Source organism: Pelobates fuscus, chromosome 2 (assembly GCF_036172605.1).
Source record: "Pelobates fuscus isolate aPelFus1 chromosome 2, aPelFus1.pri, whole genome shotgun sequence".
Taxonomy (NCBI): Eukaryota; Metazoa; Chordata; class Amphibia; order Anura; family Pelobatidae; genus Pelobates; species Pelobates fuscus.
The window spans coordinates 84,554,864-84,571,794 of NC_086318.1; the positions used below are offsets into that span (position 1 = coordinate 84,554,864).

A 16,931-nucleotide genomic window follows, 5' to 3' on the forward strand; every position below is an offset into this window, starting at 1 on the left:
CTCATTTAACACCCTTCCGTGGAGAATTGAGCACTGTAGCTGGCTGAATACAACATAAAGTGTTCCATTGGGAACGAAAGCCGTGTGTGAGTAGCAGGTTCATACTGCATATACTCACTACATTCTTCTTGTAAGAGGCTCATTATATTGCTTTTACTGTTATCTATATTTTGTTTTCCAACTGCATATTCTTTGTGTTTATTGCAGTCTTGGATGGTAATTATTGTTTATGATTTATGTAATAAATGTACTTGTATTTTTATCCATTTGATCTCTTAACTGTACTTCACTGTTATACTCTTCTTGTTTATTCATTTTATGTGATTCTGAGCCAGAGTGATCAAGACTACCCAGGTCTTTTTCTACAGGCGCGCCACCAGTATAAGTATATACATGAAAATTAGTCTCTCGGCAACAAGCATTCACATTAACAACTATAGTGTCTCCTTCCTTCCTTACTTTTGCCCTTAGATTAAAAGCAGGTGCCGGCATCTCATTCAGGGGTAGTAACTAAATTAAATTCTCATGAATTCAAAAAAAATTAAAATTTGAGGCCAAAAAAGCCAAACTGGAAAAATTCTCCGTCAGCTATGCTTCCAATTTGACTATTTAAAGGGACACTATAGGCACTAGAACCACTACAGCTTAATGTCGTGTTTCTGGGGTCTATAGCATGTCCCTGCAGACATGTTTTGTTTTATATGCAACTACATCAAACTTCAACTTTGCTCTTGTAATCCACTAGATCTTCCGAACATCTGCTGTGCATTTCTTAATTTTATACTTTTCCCATTAGGCTTCACAGGTGATGGTTGATGGAAATAGTATGGCACAACAAGGGAAACTTTATTAAGCTTCTGCATTTTGTCAAATTTTGCTCAACTTTGCCTTAAAATAGATCTAAATTGGATTTGATGTGATGAAACTGCTGTGAACTCCATATATATCTTTCCAAGAAAACATTGTTCACAAAACTGGTAGGAAGACTACATGTGCTACGTGGTATTTCATTCCTCAAAAGGAAAAGTTACCTCTTCTAACGCAATTAGTTTGCTAGAGCGGCATTATATGGAGTTCTACAGCAACTCAAAGCAGATAGGGGACTTAAAAACGCTATGGGAGGCCAGATATTCGTCAAACACTAAATAAAATTCTCTATATTCACATATCAAAAAAAAAAATATGGAGTCAGCTATTCCTATATAAACATAATGCAAGAACATATAACCAAAAAAAAAAAAGGAATGTCCGTCTCTCTCGGCTCAAGCTCGTAGGCCTCAGGCCTCGACCAGGTTACTTTGTGCCGTGGACGGTCCTGTTGGATAACCCCTGGGTCACAGCCGTCTTGGTGGTGCAGCGAGCACGGTTTCAGGTCGGTTTCTTGTTTGTGGCCCGCAGTTGGCTCCGGTATTCCAGCTCAGAGGCCGGCGCTCAGACAAAGCGTGTCTGATCCGACCGGCGCTCAGGCCCTGCCCCATTTGTGCTTTTTTAAGTCAGTAATGTTACCAAGTTAATGCTGGACTTAAAACTTGAGAAAATACTTGCAAATGCACTGGATTTTGCCTAAAACCTTGTTTGAAGGAGAGAAAAAAAAAAGCGTAGTGACAAATTTGATGTAGAGAAGAATCATTATCACAATGACAAGAACGCACCATTTCTTCATCGCACCATGTAAAATGTGACCTCTGATAATCTCTCGTGTTGTGTGTGAGCAATTCTGCTGGGGAACATACCTGCAGGTGCTTTATTACTGGTTTAATTACAGAAATTAATTTCAGAACTGCTGAACAAAGAACTTATATTTTTTATTAAAAGGGTTATTTTAAAGTCCATGACCACATCTACTTTTGGAAATGGTGATGGCAGCAGGAATCTGTACACCGCACAGACATTTACTTTTTTTTTTAGAAAGTGAGAAGTTGCATTCCAAGTTGTCTAGGGTGCAAAAATTACATCTGTTGTCAGAGCACACTGCACACTGGAAACAGAATAATTTACTCCAAGAGAAAGCTTGCATCTCTTCTCCCTGTGTGTGCTCTCCTAGTGCTCACCCAAAAGTCATTTTCATTCATTCATTCATTCTTTTCCCTAATCCTTACTCTTACTCTGTCCACCTCAACCACCTGCCTCCCTCCCTCCCTCCCTCCCCTGTCCACCTCAACCACCTGCCACACGTACTCTGAGCCTGGAGATAGATGCATTTGATTAAACCACAGAGGGAAGGTGTGATGTCAACAGTGAGTGGAGGGCTTTGTTTTATAAGTTTTCATATCAGAGAGGATTTGGGTCCAATTAGTAACTTAATTTAAGAACGTGATAAAGTACTGATGTAACGTTGCATACATGGTGTTCTAGAAGAGATATAGCTGGTAACTTAGTAGTTTGCCTTTAGATGCCAATTGCAGTTACTAGAGAATTAAGACAATTTTCAAGATGTGTGTGTGATTGTGTCCAACATATATGTTGTGGTTTATAGGAGAGAAGGGCAAGAAAAAAATAACGAATACACTTAAAAACAATAAGTACACAGAAAAAGGAAACCAAATCTCCCATTACATGCTGCATAATTTATTGCAGGTTAAATGTACTGGACTTTGTAACATGACACTTTATAAAGAATACAGTAGTGTATCAAAATCCTTCATGACTCAAAAACTAATACAAAAGATAAGAATTTGGAAATGTTACCATATTTATTATGGGACTTCAACACAAAAGTAAAAATTGTAAGACTACTGTCTGGAGAAAAAAAATATGCAACGAGATGTAAAAATAAAAAGCAAAGATAAATAAAATATCTAAAGCTAAAAAAAAAAAAAAAAACAAAAAAAAAAACACGACACCCACACCTTTTACAATGAAGTCACTGTATCGTATCAACTGAAAGATGTGAGCTTTCACTTTTTGTTCACATTTTGTGTGCATAGACTCAAGACTTTTAATCCGATCCCCGATAGAGAAAAATAACCAAAACACCTTATTATGGAATGCTGGAAGTACAATTCTCTCTAAGCTATGAATACTGTAAAGCCAATACTGATAAGTGAATGCTGTTCCTGTGTGGGTGGTTAGATCTATGTATCAATCTTTCGTGCCATTTTTATTATAGCACTGGTTGCTGCAGTCCTGAAAACATTCTACACTGAATAAAATGCTCTATATTCACATACCATAAAAAAAAAAAAAAAATTATGGAGTCAGCTATTCCTATATAAACATAATGCAAGAACATATAACAAAAAACAAAAAAAATACCAAGAAATTAAAGAAACCATGAAAAGTTTGAAGTACACTAATTGGATTTTCTGGAGATCATATATATTTTTTTCTTTTAAAACATGGCCCCATTATACTAATAGCAATCTTCAAATACGTTTGAGCAACACTCAATGTACACAATGGGGCGATTAGTATTAACAAATGACCTTGCATGTATCTACCAATCCACAAGTGAAACAAGGTCTTCTTAAACCTCTTCTCAGCTCCTTTGGATTTTGCATATGATGTTTTTTTTGCATATGTCACTGCAATAAACGGTGCAAGCTTCATTTCTGTGTTTTAAACATGCATTCAACTAGTTATAGATTGAAACAACTTTATACTTACTCCCTTTTTATCGTTATAATTAGCTAAAAAAAATTGCAAGACTGTCCACAAAACAGGATTTTCGTTATAAGACAACCACTAGAGTTACAAGATGTTAAGATATGCAGTAATGGAAATCTTCTTGGATCCTGAATTAGTGTTAGGCAAAGTGTTGAGATCATTCAAAAGGAAGAAACTCATTGCTGGAGGCATGGAAGCTTCATCACCATCTATTAAGCCTCTCTCTTTGTTGCATATCTTCCATCTTCAAACCTGTGGAAGAGCGTGCTATAATTAATAAAGTGTCACATTTGTCATTACCAAATAAACACAAAACAGGGTCTCTGATTGGAAAAACAAAATAAATTAAATCAGAGATTCGTACACTATCCCATACAATCTCTCAAATGATCCTTAAGTCTCCTGACAGACTTCAATCTAATGTGCCATCAATGATTCAAGTGTATGCACACAAGCCTCCGTAACAGTGTTTAATACAATATGATTGCCATAATGAAAATAGATTACAGCTCCCTGTAAGGCAGAAATGAACTTATTTCAATACTAAATAGATGTTCTTCTCCCCCCCCCCGATGAATATTGTAAGCATTGTCTGAATTGATAAATAGCACATAATTTAGCAGCTGGAATAGGCCTGTTTAGTTACAAGAACCAGATAGTTTTAAACCAAAGGTTCTTAGAACAGTTTCTTTTTTTTGCTTGTTAAGACTTAAAGGAACACATGTATCCCTAAACTCTAGTGTTAAAAACACCATCTATTCCCAGTGGTCCCCCTTTTCTCCCCTAAATAAGGCAAAATCTTACCTTTTTCAGTCTGCTGATGGCTTTGCTCTGCCTCCTTGGCTGACATCATAGGGGCAGAGCCAACACAAGCCAAACACAGCCCTGACCAAGCAGTATCTCCTCAGAGATGGATTGAATCAATGCAGCTCTATGAGAAAAGTTCAGTGTCTGCATGCAGAGTGTGGAGACACTGAATGGAGTTATCCCTAGGCTGTAATGTAAGCACTGCATTTTCTCTGAAAAAACAGTTTACTGCAAAAAGCCTGAATGGAATGATTATAATCACCAGAACAAATACAATAAGCTGTAGTTGTTATAGTTATTTAGTGTCCCTTTAAACTAGTTCATGTCACACCACACTAGCAGATTACACCATTCTACTGCTGAGAGCAGTCCACGCGACCTGCACAACAAAACTGAATGCCTATACGCTTTCCTTACTGCTACAACACACAGCACAGGTTTGTGGCAACCCACCCATAAATAGGCAAACCAAAAGCAATTCAATGGTGCCTTCTTCTTTAAGTGCTTTACGTTTATCTAGGAGTCTTGATAATTTTACATATATTTTTAGATCACAAAGTTTCCCAACATGTTCTCCAAAAAGGACTTTACTCCCAGCATTTGTGTAATTTTAATGCTCATTGTCCTGCTCAAACAGGTATCCAAACTTTCTTTCAAATGTGTATAGCACACAATAATATGCAATCATTAAAAAAATCCATATAGTGAAAAATAGAATTGTGGTGCGAGCACTCAGTACATGCAAATACAATATTTTACCAGACTTGGTTCAGTTGGAATATCTAAAATAGTAAAACATAAAACACAGAAACATAGGGTAATATTGTTTGAAAAAAAAACGTGCAAGTATGTGTGACTGGTTAAACTCACATATTGCTGAGTCACTTTAACAAGCTGACTCAGACTTAGGGCTTGTATGGAGATGACATTTCTCAACTTTGGACGTCCTGTATCAATTTTGGACGTCAGGATCCAATACAATGTAGCTTTATTATAAAATAACTTCATAAAAATAGGCTCTTATAAAATACAGGTAAAATGTCCTTAAAAGAAATGTACCATGACGCGTTTTGGCACTCACAGCCTTTCTCAAGTGGTCTGATCTTCTCATCTCCAACATTCTTCTTTATATATTCTGAATTTGGCACCCTCTGTGTCTTCCGCTTACGTCATCTTTCGGCGTCTGCCGGTTACGTTGCGCCATGACGTCTGTCGCTTAAGTCATCATTCATCGTCCAGACGCTTTCCTGCGTCATGACGTCTTACGGACGCTGGAACCGGAAGTGTTACCGGCGCCATCTTACAAAGTCCGTTTTCATACATTTTTGCCAGTCTTATATTTTTTCATTAAAAACAATTGTATATGTTAATAAAAAGGGAAAATCACCGTTTAGCAAATACTCAACTTACACATAAAACAACGATTACACAAAGAGGTACTTCACACCTATTAGGAAGGAAGAAAATCGAAATGTTAAAAATATATATATAATAAAAAACGTATGTACCTCGTTTAAAAATCCTTTTCAAATATCATTAAGAAACATATAAGATTATATACATGAGTTAATCTCAAAATCAATGTTGAGGCCATAGGGGGACAATGATTCCATATCGAAAATCCATTTCATCTCAACAAAGAACTGGACTGTCCAGTGACCTTAAATAAAATGTAACTTTTAATGAATTATCAATATAAAAAGATAGGTTTTTTAATGAATTCTCAATATATTAAGAGCTGGAGAGATATCGAGCTCTAGACGGACATAACATAAAAGAAAGAGAGAAAGAAAACGTTAATAAACGTATGTGTCCCTACTGGGATAATAAGTTTCTCAGACTGCATGTGCAGACTTATACTGTATGGTTATGCTGAGAAATAATAACTAGTCTCTATGTATCAGTGACACAGAGTCGTCTGAGCAGAGTGTCTGAGTTTGATATGAGAGACGTACAGAGTGCTGGCAGTGATTCGTGCAGGGAGACTCCCTGGAGAATATCAGAATACCGTGCAGCAGTCAGTACAAAGATACTAGTAGGGTCACAGAAAAATGAAAAATATATATACAAATAGAAAGTCAGACAGGTAACGCCAGAGATATAATAGGGTGAGTTTACTGTCTAAGTCCCGAAAGGGGGTAAGATATTCTGATAAATATCAGGTCTGGACCTCATAAATTGTCCAGAACAGACAGATCATGTTAATACTCTGGACTGGCCTGTACTGCCTTTTAATGGTGTAACTTGGTTGGCTAGAGGTCCCTGCCTCTGCCTAACAACATCTGGTGATGTGGACACGTAGTATAAGAGCATAGATGTCCCCAAAAAATACAAATAGGGAGAGCTGAACGAGACGTCTGTCTCTGGAAATCAGTTAGTATAATACCATAGTACTAACTCCTGCTAGATCGCAGGTCCGCAATAAATGAGGGTCTAAAGACTCACTGGTATATTCTGCAAAGATTATTGAGGTTTTAAACAGATTACTGAAGTTCAAGTTAGATAGTCCGGCTAGCACCCCGGCAGGTTACTAAGATTCTGATCAGCTGGTCTGACACAGTCAAAATACACAGCTTGTCATCATCTAACTGTAAGAGGCCGCTAGTGAAATGCTTAGCTCGGGCTAAATACCTTCTCTTTGATAGATTAGAGTCAAAAAACCCCGCTAGTCAATACTGCAGAGATAGCTCAAAGTAACTACAGATTCCTAGAGCTTTCTAAAGATCAGGTCAATTAGTCTGGCTCGGTGGAATAGGTGCAGCTTGTCAAATGCAGCTACACGGAACAGAGCTCCGCAGTAAATGAGGGTCTGGAGACTCACTGGTACATACTGTCAAGATTACTAAGGATTGCAACAGGTACTCAGATTTAAATAAACTTAGTCTGGCTAGTCCCCCAGCAGATAACTAAGAATCTTGATGAACTGGTCTAGTTCGGTATGTTTACACAGATTTGTCAGCGCTAGTCAAAATGCTTTGCACGAGTTAAATAACTTCTCTTCTATAGTTCAGAGTCTGAAGACCCGCTAGTATATACTGCGGAGATTACTAAAGGTAACTCTAGACTTCTAAAGATTACTAAAGTACAGCTCAATTAGTCTGGCTCAATAGATTTACTACGGCTTGTCCAAAGTAGTTTACACAAAACGAAAGCCCCGACGCGCGTTTCGCCTGTGAGCGCTGACAAATCTGTGTAAACATACCGAACTAGACCAGTTCATCAAGATTCTTAGTTATCTGCTGGGGGACTAGCCAGACTAAGTTTATTTAAATCTGAGTACCTGTTGCAATCCTTAGTAATCTTGACAGTATGTACCAGTGAGTCTCCAGACCCTCATTTACTGCGGAGCTCTGTTCCGTGTAGCTGCATTTGACAAGCTGCACCTATTCCACCGAGCCAGACTAATTGACCTGATCTTTAGAAAGCTCTAGGAATCTGTAGTTACTTTGAGCTATCTCTGCAGTATTGACTAGCGGGGTTTTTTGACTCTAATCTATCAAAGAGAAGGTATTTAGCCCGAGCTAAGCATTTCACTAGCGGCCTCTTACAGTTAGATGATGACAAGCTGTGTATTTTGACTGTGTCAGACCAGCTGATCAGAATCTTAGTAACCTGCCGGGGTGCTAGCCGGACTATCTAACTTGAACTTCAGTAATCTGTTTAAAACCTCAATAATCTTTGCAGAATATACCAGTGAGTCTTTAGACCCTCATTTATTGCGGACCTGCGATCTAGCAGGAGTTAGTACTATGGTATTATACTAACTGATTTCCAGAGACAGACGTCTCGTTCAGCTCTCCCTATTTGTATTTTTTGGGGACATCTATGCTCTTATACTACGTGTCCACATCACCAGATGTTGTTAGGCAGAGGCAGGGACCTCTAGCCAACCAAGTTACACCATTAAAAGGCAGTACAGGCCAGTCCAGAGTATTAACATGATCTGTCTGTTCTGGACAATTTATGAGGTCCAGACCTGATATTTATCAGAATATCTTACCCCCTTTCGGGACTTAGACAGTAAACTCACCCTATTATATCTCTGGCGTTACCTGTCTGACTTTCTATTTGTATATATATTTTTCATTTTTCTGTGACCCTACTAGTATCTTTGTACTGACTGCTGCACGGTATTCTGATATTCTCCAGGGAGTCTCCCTGCACGAATCACTGCCAGCACTCTGTACGTCTCTCATATCAAACTCAGACACTCTGCTCAGACGACTCTGTGTCACTGATACATAGAGACTAGTTATTATTTCTCAGCATAACCATACAGTATAAGTCTGCACATGCAGTCTGAGAAACTTATTATCCCAGTAGGGACACATACGTTTATTAACGTTTTCTTTCTCTCTTTCTTTTATGTTATGTCCGTCTAGAGCTCGATATCTCTCCAGCTCTTAATATATTGAGAATTCATTAAAAAACCTATCTTTTTATATTGATAATTCATTAAAAGTTACATTTTATTTAAGGTCACTGGACAGTCCAGTTCTTTGTTTTTTCATTCAGTTCTATGGGTTAACCCCTTCATTCACTGTCCAGCTACTCTATTTAGCAGCTTCATCCTACCTTCTACGTCCATTTCATCTCACTTCTACTAAGGAGACTATATCTCCCCCTCTCCAATGAGTTTTCACAGCCTCTATTCCTATAAATTCAAATCCACTTGTATTTCCTCCATGTACTTCTAAAAAATGTTTAGAAACATTGTGCAGGGTAAATTTTATATTTATATTATACATTTGTTCCCTGATTCTTATCTTCAATGTTCTAGATGTCTTCCCAATATACTGTAGACCGCAGGGACAAATCATGTAAATCACATTTTTTGAATTACATGTTAAATGATTTAATCTTATGTGTTTTTTGTTCTGGAAAGAGGTAAAATTGGTGACATTTTTATTCTTATTTTTTCTCAGAGTACAGCCTCTACATGTTCCACAATAGTAAAAACCTTTCTTTCTTAAACATAGATACAGTTTGAGAGTTTTTTTCTTTATCTAAAAAACTTGAGGTTAAGGTTTGTTTAATATTTCTTGCTCCTCTAAAAATCACTTTGGGTTGTGTTCCCAGTTATTGATGTATATTCTCATCTTGTTCTAAAATATGCCAATTTCTCTTCATAATTTTTTGCAGCGTATTACTACGAGAGCTATAATTAAAAATGACCGGTACAATCTTGTTTTCTTTTTGTTCTTTTTTGTATTTTAAAATATTTTCTCTTATCTCTTGTCCTACTTCATTTTTTATATTGATTAGAGACTCTTGATTGTATCCTTTTTCTACTAGTTGATTAATTAGCATCTTTGTTTGTTCTTCATCTTGTTCAGCTTCTGTGCAGTTACGTCTTTTTCTTAAAAATTGTCCCTTTGGTATGTTTGTTAACCAGGGTTTAAAAATAATAAAACTATTAACATCTAAAGTCTTAAAAAAAGGTTTTACTTTTAACAATTTTTATCTGCAGACCAAGGGAACAGCTATGGGGACCAGATTTGCCCCGAGCTATGCTAACTTATTTATGGCCCATTGGGAGGAATCTGAAATTTTCTCAAGGCCAGAGTTCGGGACAAGTCTGGTCCTCTACAAGAGATACATAGACGACATCTTTTTAATATGGAGAGGTACACAGGAATCCCTAAATATTTTTTAATAATTTGAATATAAATAATTGGAATATTAATTTAACATGGGAAATTAGCTCAGAGACTGTCAATTTTTTAGATTTAAGCATCTACATAGAAGAAAATAGGATAAAAAGTAAAACTTTAAGACTGTAGATGTTAATAGTTTTATTAATCTTAAAAGTTGCCATTTTAAACCCTGGTTAACAAACATACCAAAGGGACAATTTTTAAGAATAAGACGTAACTGCACAGAAGCTGAACAAGATGAAGAACAAACAAAGATGCTAATTAATCAACTAGTAGAAAAAGGATACAATCAAGATTCTCTAATCAATATAAAAAATGAAGTAGGACAAGAGATAAGAGAAACTATTTTAAAATACAAGAAAAAAGAACAAAAAGAAAACAATAAGATTGTACCGGTCATTTTTAATTATAGCTCTCATAGTAATCCGCTGCAAAAAATTATGAAGAGAAATTGGCATATTTTAGAACAAGATGAGAATATACATCAATATCTGGGAACACAACCCAAAGTGATTTTTAGAGGAGCAAGACATATTAAACAAACCTTAACCTCAAGTTTTTTTAGATAAAGAAAAAAACTCAAACTGTATCTATGTTTAAGAAAGAAAAAGGTTTTTACTATTGTGGAACATGTAGAGGCTGTACTCTGAGAAAAAATAAGAATAAAAATGTCACCAATTTTACCTCCTTCCAGAACAAAAAACACATAAGATTAAATCATTTATAACATGCAATTCAAAAAAATGTGATTTACATGATGATTTGTCCCTGCGGTCTACAGTATATTGGGAAGACATCTAGAACATTGAAGATAAGAATCAGGGAACATATGTATAATATAAATAGAAAATTTACCCTGCACAATGTTTCTAAACATTTTTTTTAAAAGTACATGGAGGAAATACAAGTGGATTTGAATTTATAGGAATAGAGGCTGTGAAAACTCATTGGAGAGGGGGAGATATAGTCTCCTTAGTAGAAGTGAGATGAAATGGATTTTCGATATGGAATCATTGTCCCCCTATGGCCTCAACATTGATTTTGAGATTAACTCATGTATATAATCTTATATGTTTCTTAATGATATTTGAAAAGGATTTTTAAACGAGGTACATACGTTTTTTATTATATATATATTTTTAACATTTCGATTTTCTTCCTTCCTAATAGGTGTGAAGTACCTCTTTGTGTAATCGTTGTTTTAAAGTTGAGTATTTGCTAAACGGTGATTTTTTTTTTTATTAACATATACAATTGTTTTTAATGAAAAAATATAAGACTGGCAAAAATTTATGAAAACGGACTTTGTAAGATGGCGCCGGTAACACTTCCGGTTCTGGCGTCCGTAAGACGTCATGACGCAGGAAAGCATCTGGACGATGAATGATGACTTAAGCGACAGACGTCATGGCGCAACGTAACCGGCAGACGCCGAAAGATGACGTAAGCGGAAGACACAGAGGGCGCCAAATTCAGAATATATAAAGAAGAATGTTGGAGATGAGAAGATCAGACCACTTGAGAAAGGCTGTGAGTGCCGAAACGCGTCGTGGTACATTTCTTTTAAGGACATTTTACCTGTATTTTATAAGAGCTTATTTTTATGAAGTTATTTTATAATAAAGCTACATTGTATTGGATCCTGCCTTCTGGAGTTATTTAAAAGAGTACTTCCAGCACGGACCCACCAAAATTGATACAGGACGTCCAAAGTTGAGAAATTTCATCTCCATACAAGCACTAAGTCTGAGTCAGCTTGTTAAAGTGACTCAGCAATATGTGAGTTTAACCAGTCACACATACTTGCACGTTTTTTTTTCAAACAATATTACCCTATGTTTCTGTGTTTTATGTTTTACTATTTTAGATATTCCAACTGAACCAAGTCTGGTAAAATATTGTATTTGCATGTACTGAGTGCTCGCACCACAATTCTATTTTTCACTATATTGATTTTTTTGTGTGTTGGAGTGGTTCACACTAGGTGATAGTAGCACCAAAATTATACCTTGTTTTCCAAATAATTTCATTTATATATTAAAAAATTCCAACACAGTGGAAATACTAATCAACACACAAAACAAATGTAGAAAGAAACAAAAACACCCAAACACAACCAGTAAGATGCTTGAAACATATATACAGTGATGTGAAACAGGATCTATGCGACTTATTGTTAATGGAATATTTTATATTTTTTCCTGGTTTTCTGTTTGGTTATCACTTTATTAAGGTGAATGAGCTCTCCTGACTACATGGAAAATTTTAGGCTAAAAGATTAGTTACTATAATTAAAAGGGACTCTCCAGGCAGAGGATTTTACTCACCTAGTTCCAGCGCCGGGAGCCTCTTGAAGCCGCACCCCCTATTTCGTCAAAATGACGAAATAGGCGGACGCAAGCAGGAAGCAATCAGACGCTTCCATTTGGAAGCGTCATTGCTCCCTTGTGCACATGCGCGGCTTTTCCCGCACATTGCGTTTTTGCCCGCGCCCTCTCCTCTGCTGACAGGCTGGAGAGAGAAGGCGCGCACACAGTGCCTTCTCGCTCCTGCACACGTCAGACGTATTTTAATACATCTGACGTGTACAGGGCCTTTTTAGGGCCCTACATGATAGGAAGTCCCTCTGGTGGCTGTCTGAGTGACGGCCACTGGAGGTATTCCTATCAATGTAAACACTGTATTTTCTCTGAAAATACAGTGTTTACATTAGATTGCCTGCAGGGAGCTATAGATCTCACCTGAACAAATACATTAAGCTGTAGTTGTTCAGGTGACTCTAGTGTCCCTTTAACCCCATTTTCCCTCCCATTTAGGTTTAATTTTGCTACAACTCAGATTTTGTCGAGTAAGTTCTTGTAGGTTTATTCACTAAAATTGGGGACATTCAACCACAGATCGTGTGTGGAAAAAGCAGGGGAAACCAGTAGGGAGAAGCAGTTGACAGAAATGAGAGGGGGAGTGGGACCGGAGAGAGAGACGACTGGGACAGGAGAGGAACACCACAAAACCTTAAAATAATGGAACACGTGCCGTAAAACTGCCAGGCATTTACATTTCCCAATACTGCACAGATCTTGTGTAGATATTTAAATTCGTTAGCAGTTAAGTCAATCTGGAAATATAACCAGGCAAGGAAATGTAAATGGATAATGACATGGTGATGCACATATTGCTCAGTAACTTACACTGGTAGGCTAATCACCATTGTGGGGGGACATAACTATAAGTAGGAGTTCCCGGTGGCCGATAAGCAGGCATAGTGACTTGATGAGGGGGTACCGGAGTTGGTGAATGGGTTGTCAACAAAGTACCTAAGAAAAAAAAAAAATCCAAAAATCATCCCTCAAAATATTTTGAATTTAGCAAATCAGTTTTCCCCTAAAACACAAAAACAGCTACAAAGCAGCAACAACTTAAACAAGTAAATCTGTAACCACTTTAAATACTTATTTCTTAGGAAATGGCAGTCATAACTGGTTTATGCATCAGCATATAATAAAAAAAAAGTTAAATAAAATTTAGACTGGCTCACATCACAGGTTCTCTGCAGACCTGTATTTAGTTATGAATGTTTAAAATGGTGATAAACTTACAAAGTCCAAAGACAAAAAAGCATATATCAAAGGGCAGTGCAATTGTATTCCAGGAAACATACCTTCAAAAGTTTCAGAGTGAAACATGCTTCCAATCCTTATCGAGCTACAAGAAACGAGTCTATTTTTTACATGGAATTAAAGAGACACTACAGCTTGCTGAAGTGCTTCAAGTGTTTTTACAATTTTACAAAAAGTGAAGATTTTAATAGAAGGTGGCACTTTTATAAATGAACTATGTTAACCCACCTGGCTGTCAGACAACCTGTCCTTACAATAAAAACCGAATAGAAAAAAAAAAAAAAAAAAAAAAAAAAAAAAGATAAAAATAGTTACTTGGCCACTATCTCAAATCCCTATGCACATTTAAATATCTGTCCTGTTACTTCCTGGTCGCTTAGCTCAAGGGACCTAAAATCAAGAGGCAGGCAACTGCTCTAAACAACTGCCTGCCAAAGACTTCTCATTGAGCGGCATTGGAAAGTCTGTGATTGGATAGCCACAGATAATTTGGGAGGGCTTGCAAAGGCTGCAGACAAGAAACCCTATTTTTAGAATAAACCCATAAATAAACACATTTATGACATATCTTTTATTGGGATTATATTTACTAAACAGTGATTTATTTTTAGAGTTGGGCAGTGGAATGTCCCTTTGACCAGGTTGCCCCAATCTTTCATTTCAGAAAGCCATAAGGTGTACATTGTGAAAGGGTCAGGACATTTGAGGTTTCAACAAGATTTTAACTTATGCTTTTATCAAACAAGCAAAGGTTAAAAAGAATGATTTAGTTTTAAACACAGATTACCATGTTCTGATAGGCAATATCTTATGAGATTAATGGGTTCTGTTAAGCAGAGCATTTTTCTGCAATACACCACAAAACATTAAATTCTTAACTTATCTGTATGCAATTTAATTCTTATAGTGTTGTGATCTTTTATGAAGAAAACTTTTCCTGGAACAGTCAAATATCTGCATATATTGGTTTAAAAACTGAACGTCTAGTTTGCTAGTAATCTAAGATATGCACAAAAAAAGTCATAGGTACCTGCAGACATCGCCATTGTGGTCCCAGCAACCATTCCCATGGCCATTCCATTACCTCTAGGCTGAGGGATCTGAGCAGGATACATTGTTGCTGGCATTCCATTGGGTTGTACAACAGTAGTGTGATGAATTACATGAGGAGGGGCTGCATACAGAGGCTGTGCATAGTATGCTCCTTGCTGTAATGAGAAATGTGCAATCAGCAGAGAGCTCACTTTTTGTAACTATGCATTACCGAACACAATATGTGGTGTTTGTGCATGAGCAAATAAATGTACATTTTGTACAGTTTAGACAAATTACACAAAAGTAATGTACTAGGTAGGTAAAAATAAATCAATATGAAAGCAGGTTGATTCAATACTTTTTTTATTATTCTTTATTTTCGTTGTGCATATGATACAGTAATAGCATGATGTGACATGTGCGTCAATGAAACACGTAACAATAAACAATAGGTGTCATGGCTAGGTTGCACATTTTTTAAAATACATAAAAAGGTTATGACCCTAGGTGACCATGATGAGAGACATTGATTACTTTAATGTAAAGGAGATCGTGAGGAGTCTTCCTAGGGAGAGCTTAGTCACATATGTGTGGTCGGAGGCAGGACATAGATGTATTATATGCAAGATTGCTGACTTGTAGGTAGTGCAGTACAAGATGGTATCTGTAGGAGATTGGTTGGATGCCTGTGTCGACATATTGACTAGGAGTTTGCCCTACAAGGGTCTCGCCTTTGTTAGAAGGTTTGGTAGTTAGGATCTATTGAGGGCTTACTCGTGAGGGGTGGTCGTCCCTGACCAGGGGGACGGTCGGGGAAGGGGGGTGTTTGTGTTAGCTTAGATTGGCATGGGTTGAGAGACTGGTGGTGGTCTGTGTCATGATATTCAGGGGGGTCGCCATTGGTAGACGTCTCCCCGTAGTTGCGGAGTGTAATTTGGTGCTCTAGAACAAGAAATGAGGAAGAGGTGTAAAAGAACAAAGTGAACATGTAAAAATCATAAACCTAAACAAAGAGCTTGGGCTGTGGCTTGTGCTGCCGATTTTTGGGGTCGTGGCCTGCCTCCTCAGTCGGGGGCCGCAGTGTTTCCGGTTCCATTTCTAGGCGCAAATGGCACCACTTGGGTTGGGTCCCAGGTCTGGGTAGGCATCTGGGCAAGGGGTAGTGGGTGTTGAGTCCATGAGGCCCAGTGCGGAGAGGAGTGCAGGAGTCTCAGTTTCGGAGGAGAGTTTGTGTGTTGTCCCGTCGTGGGTGACGATTAGAGATCTTGGTGCCGCACATCTGTCACCCCTGCGGAGCGCAGGTGCCCTGTAAGTTGACTCAGTGATTTGCACCACTGAAGTGTAGCTCTGGTTAGGTCCTGGTAAAAGGATAAGTTAGAGTCCTTGAACATGAGTGGGGTCCGACCCCTCAGGGCAGCCATGATTTGGGCCTTCTCCTGTGGTAAGGAGCAGCACAGGATTACATCCCCATCCAGGGGTGTTGTTGGTGATGCCCTTGTAGGGAGGCGGTATAGCCCTGCCAGGGTGATCTTTTTGGCTACCGACGAAGGCAGTATGGAGGCCAAGAGCCTTCTGATGTAGTGCAGCATTTCTTCAACAGTTACTGTTGCGTGTATGCCCCAGATTTTAATGTGGTTCTGTCTATATCCATCTTCTTGGGCTGACAGCTGCAGTGAAAATGCCTGCTGGGTGGATTGTAGTTGTAGGATTGTTTTGTTCATTGTAGCCATTCCATTCTGCATGGCACCCGCTGCTGTATGCACCGTCTGTGACCTGCTGTATACCTGTATGGAGAAGTGCTAGCTCTGCTGCCAGGATTTTCTGAAATTCGTGCAGCATATTCTGCAGGTCTTGTTTTGTAGCAGAACCATCTGATGTGGCAGTAACTGGGAGTTGGGAGCTCCGAGGTGCAGGCTGTTCCGGTGGCTTGGCCTGGATGTGGAGAGGGAACAGAGGGGACTGGGCCTTGTGCAGCAGCCATCTTGGGGCACGCTTGGCGCTGTGGTAGTGTCCATATATCCCCCTGATTGGCCGGAGTACCTGGCTGAGGTTTTTGGGATAGTCTCCCCATCGCAGCGGGGGGCTGTGTTCTTCCCAGTGACAGCCGGAAGGTCGGTCAGACGTGACCCGAGGAGGAAAGTCTCCAGGCAGGGGAAGGCCGAGGGCGCGCAGGCTCCTGGGCTTGCGTTTCACTTTGGTCTGCTTCGGT

The 16,931-nt window shown here is 38.3% G+C and overlaps 1 protein-coding gene across 6 annotated transcripts in view; it reads right to left on the reverse strand.

The window, feature by feature from the left end:
* Nucleotides 1-2,547: 2,547 nt before the first annotated feature.
* Nucleotides 2,548-16,931, reverse strand: part of FAM168B (family with sequence similarity 168 member B) — a 38,464-nt gene continuing 24,080 nt past the window's right edge. For 4 of the 6 annotated variants that reach the window (XM_063442375.1, XM_063442373.1, XM_063442370.1 and 1 more), the window contains 3 exons: nt 14,714-14,895; nt 13,259-13,380; nt 2,548-3,858 (listed from right to left, as the gene is read on the reverse strand). In XM_063442375.1, coding sequence (XP_063298445.1) covers nt 13,272-13,380; nt 14,714-14,895 — 291 coding nt within the window. In that variant the 3' untranslated portion in view covers nt 2,548-3,858; nt 13,259-13,271. Of the gene's footprint in view, nt 3,859-12,861; nt 13,381-14,713; nt 14,896-16,931 lie in introns of those variants that run through there. The other 2 variants (XM_063442374.1, XM_063442372.1) reach the window with 2 other exon arrangements.